Source organism: Equus asinus, chromosome 10 (genome assembly GCF_041296235.1).
Source record: "Equus asinus isolate D_3611 breed Donkey chromosome 10, EquAss-T2T_v2, whole genome shotgun sequence".
In the NCBI taxonomy this organism is placed as follows: Eukaryota; Metazoa; Chordata; class Mammalia; order Perissodactyla; family Equidae; genus Equus; species Equus asinus.
This window is the reverse complement of record NC_091799.1, coordinates 79,452,055-79,465,819: the sequence shown is the minus strand read 5'-3', so window position 1 is coordinate 79,465,819 and position 13,765 is coordinate 79,452,055. Positions and strand designations below refer to the sequence as shown.

Below are 13,765 nucleotides of genomic sequence, written 5' to 3'. Positions count from 1 at the left end.
ATATAAGACATAAGTTTTCTGTGTTTGGCTATCGTGAGGACTTTTTTTTTTTAAAGAGAGAAAGAAGGGACTAGAGTCCTTGTTTTGAGGATATAATAAACCATTGTAAAGAGAGTACAAGTACCAATACATATCTTAACCCTTGATTATCTATTGTATGTTTATCTGCAGGATAATTTTAATTCTGGGATATTAGTATCAAGTCAGTATGTCTTTGTGAATGGGAATTTAAGCAGAACATAATCACTTAGGTAAATCTGCTTTTTAAAAAAATTTCATGATAGACTGAAGGCCACATACTTTGGATTATCCATATTTATAAACCCAAAAAGATTATAATGTTTCAGGTAGTACAATAAAGAATTTCCACTTAAAAATATTTTGGAAATGTCTTAATTTGTCAATAAAGTATAGCAATTCAGAAACTATACAGGAAGTACTCTATAAGTGAACATAAGAAATTGTGAAGCACAGAGTGCGGCAGTCAGAACCACATTTATATACATGACCACCTATATATACATACTTAATATTGTAGGTTATGTGAAAAGGGGAAGATACATACTAGAAGACATGATCCTTCCATCAAAAAGCCACATATTTAATTAGAAGTGTTTAAGGCATTAAAGACTTTTAAATGAGATGCAGTGTGTGTTTGCCTTGGGGCCCAAGATACTGACAATCCAAAGCTAAAGTTGATTTCTTTTACCTCTACCAGTATTCTAAAAACCAGACCTCACTGAGAAAATACAGTTAAATTAAGAAAGCCAGTACAAGGGAAATGTTACATGATTTGAAAATGACACTAAGTTAAACTCAACATTAGTATGTCAGGAGTCTCAGCAATGAAGTCCTTGAAATATTACTAACCATGTGTATTACATCTTTGTTGGGTAAAAGTGTTGCTATCCATGTCCTTAGCAAAATGGAAGGCTAAAAGTTAATGAAATAACTCCTTCATGATGTTGAATAAAAGTTTCATGAAGAATAAAAAAGATTATTCTTCCATTGAGATAATAATTTACTTTTATATTCTTAAATTATTTGTATTGTATATTCTTGAGGCTTTGAAATTGTCTTAATCGATACCCGTTTATTTTTGTCATGGTTTATTTTTACTTTTTATATAAGCACTATTATCAGTTAAATGTTATGGTGTTAATGTTGATTGTAGTTATGAGTATTCCCTGGTATAAACCACTAAGGTACTCTTTGCTCCCAATTCCTAAAATGTAGCAGGTAAGACATCATTTTTATACTTTCACTCAAAGATTTACATGGGTAAGTAAAGTAAGTTAAAATTGTCATCTTTAGTAGTCATCCAGGACAAATTAACCTGAATAAACAGCTTTTGCTACTTCTACTTTAAGCTCTCAACAGGATGTTTGAAATTTATTTCTTCATAGCTACTGTTGGTGTGTTTGTGTATATACGTGTAGGATTAGGTACTAAGTATTATGTTAGTAGTTCTTATTGTATCATGTTGATATATTTGTATCCTATCTTTACTCTTTAATGGGAAAATATAAACTTATTTCATAACAGACTTGAATTTACTGTTTTCAGTTATAGACATTTATATTTTAAAATATTTTTGTTCTATTCTGCCTTTCATTTTTCTGTTATCTTCAGTTAAGTGCATATATTGGTTTATCTGTTTGAGGAAATTCTCCATAATACTAAAGGCATTACCATGCCTCTCAAATACAATGATAGGTAAAAGCATATTAAACTTTTGTCCCAGCCACCATACACAACCACCAGGATCATAGAGGAAGAGAAGGAGATGATATCCTCCATCTCTTCTCATTTGTCCTGAAGGATAGCATTACTTTCAAACTGCTCCAGACCTCTTTAAAACAAATTTGAGTGCTGCCAAGAATGTGAGATGTACATCTTGCTACAAATATGCTTGATAATGCCAATGGATCGCTAGTTTTGGAAAGTTTTTAGTCAGTGCAGACAAATGAAGGCATTATGTCAAAAATTCATGATATAACAACCCTTCATTACTGGGATGATCGTGATATTTTTAAAGTTGTTATATAATGATATATGTATAAAAACTGCATTATCAGTTTAGAGTTAAGACTACTATAGTTGTAAATATGAATGTTTTATTAAAATACAAAAGTGACTTAGAAAACATACATAAATACTAATATTTCATTTTCATTGTGCTTATTTAGTTCAAATTTCCCTTTTATCTTCAGATTTAAATTTTTTTCTCACCTTTCATTAATAGGTAGTATAGATCAATCAGTGTTAAAAGAATTGCCCCCTGAGCTCCTGGCAGAAATTGAATCCACCATGCCACTTTGTGAACGTGTGAAAATGAATAAACGCAAGCGTAGCACAGTTAATGAAAAGCCAAAATATGCTGAAATCAGTTCAGATGAAGATAATGATAGTGATGAAGCTTTTGAATGTAAGTATCACATAACTTTATTATTACTTTAGAATTAAAAAGTAGATTGATGTGTTGGTCTTATTCATAACTTTTTGGGTTAGCAAGAGTACAGTGATCTTAATTCTTAATAATGTAGTATATCAAGTTTTTTCTTTATACTTAAAAAATATGCAAAAGATGAGATCAGTTGGCACCAAGAAAAAAATTTTAATGAACTATAATTAGTGTCAAATAACACAGATGTGTCTGTATGCATTTAGCAAACATTTATTGAGTTCCTACTGTATGCTAAGCACTGAGAATAAAAATATAAATAAGATGTGGCCCCTGTCTTTGAAAAACCTTCAGTCTAATGGGGGAAATTTTTAAAGAATTATAGTACAGTAAGAAAAGTACAATGATAATAGAAAGTGCAGAGTGCTGTGGGAGCACACTGGATTAGCATCAGAATCATACTGGGGGTTCAGGGAACGCTTACTGGAAGAGGTGACACTTGAGTTGAGTCTTGAAGGACACGTAGGAGATAGCCAGGTGAAGAAATATTTAAAACCATACTATCACTAAATTATGAATGAATTAGCCACATTGCCAATTATCTGTGTGGTTTGGACCTGGCTTCTCCTTTTTGCCCAGCTGTGTCCTGGAATTCCTCCCTTGTTTCACTGTTTTCCAGAGCTGGCTTCTTCACTACACAGCTACCTCTCTACAACACTGTGATCACCTGTCTTTGCACTAGACTTGCTATACCTCGCCTGTCTTCCTACTGGTCCACTGAAAAGTTCTTCTCTTTTATCCCTATCTTCCTTCTTCTGGAGCAAGAGAATTGAGCCTAGCCAAGAGGGGTCAGCAACCTTGTTTGACTTAAACGGCATTCAGTGGAAACAGACTATGGGAGATCTTCACTTGTGTGCCAACTGACTTAGTAATTATGACCAAAAGAAGTGGGAAGACCACCAGTGTGTTCTACTTTTTTCCACGTAGTGTCCATAGATTGAGGTGTGACAAGCAAGGGCAGGAAGGACAGATGCATGCTGCTATTTTTAAATGTATATTGCTGTTGGAAGCCCTTCACCTCCTCCAAAGTTTTTAATCAATGTTCATTTACTCTGATCTTAAAATTGTGAGCTCTTGAGCTATGAGCAGTAGCCTATGAATGCTGAACAAATCTGAACAGTTTTAAAGTTGAAATAAAATAATAGCAAAGTTAATCTGATATTTATATGTATAACTGTTATAATTTGTATTATCATGAAATGTATTTACATGCAGTATATTTCAATGGCTAAAGTTAATGCTTTTTTATTATAATTAAACATTTTGATCATATGGGACCACATGCTCTGGAAAGGGAAGAGAAAAGAGATCTGGTGGCCCAGGAACTCACTCCCCTTTATATACATGCCTTTCCTTCACTCTCCCTCCCTCCCTCTCCCTAATACATCACTCATTTCTAAAGGGAATAGCTAAGAAGGAGGAGTTCCTTACTTGCAGACTGATTTCAAATCACACTCCAGTTGCTTTAGAGTGGCTGCCTGCCTTGCTAAGCTGATGAGAATTCTGAAGCTACCTCACAGTCAAGTAGAAAAAATTAACATACTCAGAAATGCCCACCAAGTGTAAAATAATGGGGGGAGCCACACATGCCTCATGTTTGTGATCACTGCAGGCACTATTATTTTCCTTACTTTTTATGATGAGGGCTATTGTCTTATAAGAGCACATATTTCATCTTAAAGCCATGGATCCCGTTATATCTATGCCCAAGTATATTGAAAACTAATATTAGTTAGAAAACCTGAGCTTCAAGCTGAAGGGGAAATTTTTCTGGGTTTTTCAGGAGAAATTTCTCTGGGTTTTTCAGGAGAAAAATTCTTCAAGATCAGAGTGGCTTCCTGTTTTTTGTGATTTATTTCTATACAAGTAACTAGAAAAGTCAGTCCTGGGGCCACTGATTTAAGTGATGAAAGAATCCAATTGGTAGTTGATATAAACAACCAAGTTGTCATTATACCACAACAAAAACAATGTAGTGAAAATATAGTACAATACAAAAGGTAGAAGTATTATGAGAATATAAGTAACAAGTATTATGCTCCTTTGAGAAAGATAGACTTTTTGAAACTTAAAGTTTTACTGCATTTTAATTAAATAGGTTTCCTAAAAGTCTAAAACTAAGGAAATAATTTTGTTGAAGGATAGAGGAAGGATTGAGAGGTAACTTTGAAAGTTGGGCCACACAGATTTGCATAGCCATAGCACAAATATAAGATGATTGGATTGCTGGGGAAGAAGAAGGGAAGATATAAGAAGCTAGAGAAAGATATGGGTGAAATTTGGAAAGGGAGGGTAGAAAACACCCAAGTCATATTTTACATACCTCTCTATTGAGCTCCTCCCCTACTTCTTCCAAGGTAATGAGAGAAATAGAGAAAGAACCAGCTAGTCATAATGTATTGAGGTCCTCTTAGCCTTATTGCAACACAATGTATCATAGAAATTGGGGGGGTTTCCTAATTTGCCATCTCATTTTTATCCGGATTGTCTAAAATTTAATGAATATGAAAGAAAAATCTCCAAGGCCTGTAAAAATGACCACCAATACAGTATATTGTATGTACTTGCTAACAACTAAGATTTTTCAAGCGTTTTCTACTCATAGGATTGAGTGCTTGAAATGGATTTCTTTATGAAATTAATTAAAATTCAGAAAGACTAAGGTCATACTTGAAATCATAGAATACTACTTTATGAACAAGATTTCTTGTTAGTTGTCATTCCTCATATTTGGTAGATATTTTAGTACTTGTTGAAAAAACATTTAGTGAATGCTATATGTAAATGACCTGTTTCTCTGACACACAGGTACCAACTTATATTAGTATATGAGGCAGCCCCTCACTAAGAGAATGTACCAGGGCATCCTCTAATCAAAAAGGGGGAAAATCTTACCTCTTCCTTATATAGTTCATCGTCAAATGTATGCCTGTTTGTGAAGAAAATCATTGAAGATTCAAATACATCCATTTATATTTGTCCTTTTTTATAAACTGTCTTGCTGTGCCAAGCCTATGACCACAAAGAAGAGCAAACAAAATTGTCTTTCTCTGCCATGCTGTCAGTAGATTGGACAGAAGGTTTCAAAACCAGAAACCGCATTTGATTCTTGAATAGGAATAGCTAGGGCCAAATGTAAGAGTAAGATTAGCCAGGGTATAGACATTGACTACCCACACATAAGGGCACCAGCACAAGCATAGATAGAGTACGTGAGCCAAAGGTTGACATCCTTAAATCTAAGCCAGATAGGGAACCAAGTATAAGTTTTATCTTAAGTATTTGGGTATTGATCATAGTTAGGAATTCAGAGTAGAAGCCAGTCGCAAGAAAGCAAGGGAGTCAAATTTAGATTAACAGACTAGAAAGTATTTCATTGTCAGCAACAAGTAGTCACTACCACAACCAGTGTATGATCCCAAGATGTCAGACACATCAGTCTTCTATCCTGGGATTAACTTGGTGGTGCTACACCCTAGAGCAGGTATGGTAAATATTTGTCACTTGTACTGCCCTCCAGCTCTCACTGGACAGACATTTCTAATTAGTCTTTCTGGCTCAAATATGATGCGTTGTCTCAGGGTTCACTAAGAATTATTCTCAACATAGTGCTCTAGGCAGCTATTTCCAGTTGATCAGAGTTGATGTGTCAGATGAAATCTGTTTGCCACTTCTGCCTAGAGGCTCCTGTTGGTACTGGTGATTTTAGCAGAATGCTTAGACCTCTGGAAGGATGAGGAAAGGATTGAAGGTAACATACATAAATATGGTTATGTAGCATACATAAGCTTAAAAGCTTTTCTCCTTGGGTTTAAGCAATCGTATTGTTGGAAAACTGAATTCAGTATATGAGTATTTACAGCCATTTAGGTTTATTCTGTCTCTGTAGGGTTGTGATGTTAGGTTATCAGAGTCTTAAATTTATAGCTAGGGTGTGGGCTTAACTTGCCTGTTAATTGATGGTATATATGGTTCCCCATATTCTGTAACACTTCTCAAAAGGTTACTTTTCCTTCAAACCCCACACCCCATCAATAATCCAAATGTTTTAAGGCGTTTCTGTTTTTCATCCGAATCCTAGGTGAAGATTGTTTTACATGCCTTAATTAATCCTTAAGTTTAGATACTATCCTTACTGACTCACTGGATACCTTTCTTTGAAATAAGCACTGTGGTTTAATTTCCAGAACCTTCCTATCTATATTTGTTAGCAAACCAAGTTCATGTAAAAATCTTTGCATCTAGATAGATAATGCTAAAATAAGTGATACCATTTCTATACTGTAATTTATATTTCTGGTTAAACAGAATGACTCAGAATATCCAAGACCCACACAATCAACATTTTTTTCTCCCATGTGATTCATTTTTGTAAAGTACAAGTTTTTATAGTCTTGTAAATGAGGTAAATTATTTGTCATGGGGATTTGCTTCTAGCCTCTAGGAAACGACATAAAAAAGATGATGATAAAGCTTGGGAATATGAAGAGCGTGACAGAAGAAGCTCTGGGGATCATAGGAGAAGTGGCCACTCTCATGAAGGAAGAAGGAGTTCGGGTGGTGGTCGTTATCGAAACCGAAGTCCATCAGATTCTGACATGGAAGATTATTCTCCTCCTCCCAGCCTTAGTGAGGGTAATTCATCAGTGTCAACGGATTTCTTACATAAGCCAATTTAAATTTAGGGCTTTAACTTTGAAGAATATTTGATACCCTTCTATGAGTTAATTAACAATTCCTAATTGTTTAATAAAGACAAAAGTATGTATTTAGTTTGACTTGGCAGTGATTATTGTTTAAGTATTTAATGTTCAGGAAGAAACTAGAAACAAAAGTACAAATATTTAAAGTTCTCATTCCTGCATTTCAGTATATCCTTTTCATTTTAGTTGCTAGAAAAATGAAGAAAAAAGAAAAACAGAAGAAGAGGAAAGCTTATGAACCAAAACTAACACCTGAAGGTAACGCTTTAGTTTATTTGTCTTTATTCATAGTCTTCAACTTCAGTTTTCTACTTGGAATGTGGACGTAATGTTTTTCTTTTTCTCTGTTGCAGAAATGATGGATTCTTCAACTTTTAAGAGATTCACAGCCTCAATAGAGAATATTTTGGATAATTTAGAAGACATGGATTTTACTGCATTTGGTAAAATCATTTTAACATATATTTACTTATCTATAAATATAAAATCAATTTAAAATATATTTACATATTTTCCTGTGTCTGGCTTTTTGCCGTTTACTCTAGTGAATACAGAGGCATGGTCTGTGGTCTTGAGAAACTTGAAATCTAGTTGTGGAGTCAAGTCTAGTCTATGAAATCAAGAAACTGAAAACTTTAGTATAAAAATCAAGTATTAAATTAGTTAAGTATTGATGATGTCTTAAGAATCCTGAGAGTGCAGCTACCACAGTAGGTTAGAGTAATTAAGGAAGTCTTTATGCAGATGAGACTTGAGTAGGCCCTAAATAAGAAGAGTACTAATATGAACAAAGATGCGGAAATAGGAATCCATCCATCTGTTCATTTATTCTAATAGCCAATATTTATCGAATACTTAGTGTTTGTCAGTAGTATGTTAAGTACTAGAGATGCAAAGATAAATACCTCAGCCCCTGGCCTTAAGTAATACAGTATCTGATATGGGAAACAAAATAGTAAACCAATTAGAATACAATAAGATTAATGTTATATTCATATACTAATTCTACAGTAATATGTAAAGATCATTTCTATAAATATAAAACTGTTAGGTTTATAAAAACACTGCTTATGGAGCCAGCCCAGTGGTGTAGTGGTTAAGTTTGCACGCTCTGCTTTGGCGGCCCAGGGTTCGCCGGTTCAAACCCTATCAAGCCATGCTATAGCGGCATCCCATATACAAAGTGGAGGAAGACTGGCACGCTTGTTAGCTCAGGGACAATATTCCTCACCAAAAAAAAACCCAAAAAACAAAAAGCAGAAATGCCATTTACAGTATTTAGAGCTACTCTCAGCAATTTTATGCCTTCATAAAAGTTTGTACCTCCAGCTGGTACAAACACTAATGCCTAATTTATACAAAAGCCATATGGCAAACAATAATTCTGATATGAGTTCATCTGTTTGAAAATGCGTTAAAATGTATATTACCCTTTATTTTAAAAGTATTTGCTTTGTGACTTTGGTACTTACTTGCCTAAGTATCATTAATGTGTTTCCCCATTATTTGGAGTATCAGTTTCATCATTTCCAAAACTTTTCAATTCTGTGCTGAGAAACTGTCTTTCACATCATTTAAGATCCCAACAGGAAGACAGATGGTATTCTCAAATTAGGATAATTTGAGGAGTTGTTTACAAATAAACTCATTACAAAGGTGGGAGCAGAATACTGCCAGAAACCAGGGTTAACAGCCGTGGAACTGTTACCATCCCTACATCCAAAGGAACAAGAGTAAAGTCACCAAAACTCACTCAGTAGGAAAAGGAAAAAGTTGTAGAGTAGGCTGCCTTGAAAAAAGCAGTGACCTTTTGGTCAGAGGACATAGGCAGCCTGAGGAGACCTTGCAAGAAAGGAGTCAGGGATATAAATACCCTGACTCCACTCTTCTTCTCTTTGATCTACAGACAGAGCACCCTACTGTCTGAACCCAACCAGAAGCCAGAGGGCATGGGAGACTGTTGACATAGTCTATACACATCCAAAGTAGTAAAGATAAGATAGCTATCTCCTTCTTCCCACTTTAGTCAGAGCTCTAATTTTAATCCCTGTCATCTTTCTTTCAGGGTTTGCTTGATGTTTACAGAGGCCTTTTACGTTGTTACTTGTTTAGTTTGTTTACATCTGTTTGTGTGTTCAGAGATTTTATTAAAAAGTTAAGCTTACTACTTTAAGCTCTTTCTTTTACCTAAACTGTGTGTTTGGTTGGTTTGGTTTTTCAGGTGATGATGATGAAATTCCTCAGGAGCTGCTCTTAGGAAAACATCAGCTTAATGAACTTGGCAGTGAATCTGCTAAAATTAAAGCAATGGGTATAATGGATAAGGTATCTCACTAAAGTAAAATTTATAAATTTACTTAATATCTAATGTTTGAAATTGAAGTTTTCAAGGTAAATTACAAAATTTACATAAAGTAAATAGTAAGGAAAAAATTCATGGCTGCCTTCTGAGAGTCTAACTGAATTATTTCTTAAAAATAATGAATCAAAGAAATATTCTACAAATTATTCCAAAGAAAATCATATTATTGCATTGGAAGGCATGGGCCTGGATTTTTTCACTTTTTAAAATTTTTTCATTGTCTCAAATATTTAGATTATTTAAATGCAGAAACACACACTAAATTTTTCTTTGATATTTGCTTTAGTCATTTACAGTGATGAAAGAGTAAATCTATGATTTCGACACATTAATTGTTAATAAGTACGTAGCCTCATTGCTATAGGCTTCATAATTGCTGTGAATTGTCTCTCCTATGGGCTGTCTGTTGCTAAGTAGTCTCATTGCACTAATGGACTAACAGAATATTTTTTCATTGATAACTTCAAACAGTAGTGACAGCATCAAGGAGTGACTTCCCATAATCTTTATGAGCCACCATTCACCCTCTAAACTACTGCTTGATTATTATGCAAATACAATTTCAAGATAATCCTCTCTCCTCCTCTTCTAACCAGGCTCTGTCTTATACAGAATTCTCTACTCTGTCTTAAGTTTCCTAGTCTATAATGTAGAGATAATGATTTGTTCTTCAAGAATAGCAAAAGAATTAAGAAAAGATTGTTTGCCTATAGAGTTTATTCTAGGCAATTTACATTTATTTACTTAGTTTTTTCAATTGATAATTTTAAAGTAGACTGGAAATGTTTAGGTCTTTTTACAAAGTTATAATCAACTATTTTTTATTCGTTTATACATTGCCTTTATTCAAAACAGTAAATGTGCCATGAATTTAATTTTTTTATTGAGATATATCTGATGTATAACATTATACTAGTTTTACATGTACAGCATGATTCAATATTTGTATATATTGCGAAATGATCATAACAATAAATCTAGTTAACATCCACCATTACACATAATTACAAATTTTTTTTTCTTGTGATGAGAACTTTTAAGTTCTACTCTCTTAATCACCATGCTGTACATTACACCCACAGAACTTAATTGTCTTATAACTGGAAATCTGTACCTTTTGACCACCTTCACCCATTTTGCTCAGCCCCACCCCTTACCTCTGGCAACCACCAATCTATTCTCTGTATCTATGAGTTCTGTTCTTTGTTTGTTGTTGTTTTTTAGATTCCACATGTAAGTGAGAATCTACAGCATTTGTCTTTCTTGGTCTGACTTATTTCTCCTTAGCATAATGCTCTCAAGTTTCATATCCATGTTGTAAATGGCAAGATTTCCTTCTTTTTTATGGCTGAATAATATTCCATTGTGTGTATATACACCTCATTTTCTTTATTTCATCGAACGATGAACACTTTGATTGCTTCCATGTCTTAGGTACTGTAAATAATGCTGCAGGGAAATTGGAGGAGGATATATCTTTGTGAGTTTTTGAGTTTTGAGGTTTTTTCATTTCCTTCAGATATATACACAGAAGTAGAATTGCTGGATTATATGATAGTTCTATTATAAATTTTCTGGGGAACTTCCATACTGTTTTCCATAGTGGCTGTACCAATTTACTTTCCTAATAGTGTACAAGGATTCCCATGAGTTTGATTTTTAAAGCCAGACAAACATACCACATAGTTAACCAAGAATTAATGTGCTGTTAGTTCACATTAATATTACTGTGTGCAATAAGGAATATATTGATTTATTTTGTATATAGGACTATGGCATCAGTCTTTTGAGGTGTCTGTGCAGTCTTAGGTTATATTGCATAAGTTCCATAATTACATGTAGCTGATATTTCTATTTCAAAAAGTGAGTTTGCTGAGTATTTTCAAAGCATGAACGATTTACCAAAAGTCTCAGTAGTTTAATCTGTTATGAAATTATCTAAAGCAATATTTGGGGGAACTTGTTTTTATACTCCAACATGAATAATCAAAATGTACTTAATGTCAGTTACTCTGTTGTAACCATTTGACTCTTCTGGCTGATTTGGTTGAGGGTCCTAGCTGCATGCTGCATTCACTCAAGAGAATATGAGTAACAGCTGCCACCTGGCAGAACCTCTAATCCGACACTAATTTTTTGAATAGAGAAAGCGTCCTTTGTAAGAAATGAAATACGAGATATTTTTTAAAAAATAAGAAAGATTTCTACTAAAATAAAGCGTTATTATTTCACTTTTGTAACATCATTCACAATTATGTAACATTATTCAACATTATGCTTCTGTTATTCAAAATGCTACCTCGGATTTTAAGACACCTGCTGAATGACATTGTAATATGGAAGCCATGTTATAATTAAATCAACAGGTGAAATCTTTAGTGCGAGTGTGTGTTCATATGTATGTTCAGTGTCACTGCCACAAGAGCAAAGGGCCAGGCATCAGAACAAATTCTGTCTTGACTAGCTATATGGTAATAATTGAGTTAGTAACGTGCATATGTGCCCATTCTGTGTTTGCTCTTCTGTCTTTCAGAATCAAGTGATTAGTTCTCTCCATAATTCAGATTTGGGTAGAGAATCTAAGTGGGAAACTTTTCTTTTCCCACTCTTCAAAAGGGTGGTAATATTATATATTCCATAGCCCAAAGAAGATAATTGTACAGAATGTTTCTTGAATAATGTATCACTTTTACCAATGATTGAAAGAAGAATTTATGTTGCTATTTTAGCTTTCCACTGACAAAACTGTGAAAGTCCTAAATATCTTGGAGAAGAACATTCAAGATGGGTCAAAGCTTTCTACTTTGTTAAATCATGTAAGTTTAAGATCCATATTGTTAATTTTACCCTTACTATTGTTAAGATATAAATTTTTTCATAAGGAACTTTGATTTATAGAGAAAATTCCAAATTTCATTAATTTGAGCTTGTTACCACCATTTACTAGTTACATTCATTAGCATTGCTGCTAGAATTGCACTTTTAGTAATTCAAAGTTAATGTTACACATTGCTAATTCCCAGCTTTGACAAAAAGTAAGAATATTGAGAACGTACATTTTTTTCAATTTAAAGGACTGTTCTTTAATCTCACAGTATGCTCTTCCTTGTGTAAGTGTATGAATATATTTAAAATGTCCTTTCATTTATGAAATGAGAGTAGGTAGTAATTCTTTTTCTCAGCCTTCCCTAGAGAAATACTTTGAAACCTTATGCTGATTTTCTAAAGTATCCTAAAACATTAATCTTTATATACCATTTTTATGCCTAGCTCAAATGTTGTTGAGAGGATTAAATAAATTTGTGTAAAGTGCTTAACAGTGTTTGGCATGTTGTAAGTTCTCAATAAATGTTAACTGCAGCTGTTACTACATTTTAGTATGTTTGTATCAAAAGCAGTAGCAACATGATATAATGGTTTATGAACTGATAAAGGTAAATTGCCTAGACTGGTAGCAGACTTTCAAAATCATACGTGCATTCGAATTGATCTTGATATCTCTATAATTAATGAATACCAACTCTAATGCTTATAGGCATTTAATATAAAAGATAAAAATTTAGGAAGGTTTTGAGCTAATGAATTCTCTTTATTCTTAAAAGCTGATTACAAAACTAATGTTTATTGTAGAAAATTTCCAAAACACAAAAAGGGTCGTATTCTCATCCAACAATAACCACTGTTAACTCTTTTGATATGTATACTCCCATTCTTATATGTACATACATACTATATATATTTAATACATGCACTGGATTTTATTTCATGAGGGAAATGTTCTTGATGTTTTCAGTAGCCACAGGATTGCTAAGTGATCTACATGGAATAAAAAATGTAGAAAAGTAATCTCAGATGGTATTTCTGTGACTTATTAATATATATTTTTCCAATGCCCTCTTTAAATTAGTTTTTGAATCAGAAACAGAGGGCTTAGAGAAACCTAATGGAAATCTACTGCATCTTTAGTCTACAGGTTTTATTTAAAATACTTTGACAAAAAACTGATAAATATTATCAGGAATCTAGAATTGTAGAGAGCTGGCTGACTCAGTCTTACTGAAATTATTTTCATTCCTGAAAACCTCAGCACTACTTAATATGTTGCAGATAGCTTTAACCTTTGGCCTGAATGACTCTTCCAAACAGCAATTTTAATATCAGAGAAAAGCTGCTTTATGTTACTTTTTTAAGTAGGTATGTAAGCAGTAAAATGGAAGAAAGCTAAAGAGTTAGGAA

At 33.6% G+C, this 13,765-nt stretch overlaps 1 protein-coding gene across 3 annotated transcripts in view; it reads left to right on the top strand.

The window, feature by feature from the left end:
* Positions 1-13,765, top strand: part of NIPBL (NIPBL cohesin loading factor) — a 194,986-nt gene that overhangs the window by 127,838 nt on the left and 53,383 nt on the right. For all 3 annotated transcript variants that reach the window (XM_070519754.1, XM_014831165.3, XM_014831167.3), the window contains 6 exons: positions 2,246-2,428; positions 6,902-7,099; positions 7,354-7,425; positions 7,521-7,610; positions 9,389-9,492; positions 12,259-12,345. In XM_070519754.1, coding sequence (XP_070375855.1) covers positions 2,246-2,428; positions 6,902-7,099; positions 7,354-7,425; positions 7,521-7,610; positions 9,389-9,492; positions 12,259-12,345 — 734 coding nt within the window. The remainder of the gene's footprint in view (positions 1-2,245; positions 2,429-6,901; positions 7,100-7,353; positions 7,426-7,520; positions 7,611-9,388; positions 9,493-12,258; positions 12,346-13,765) is intronic.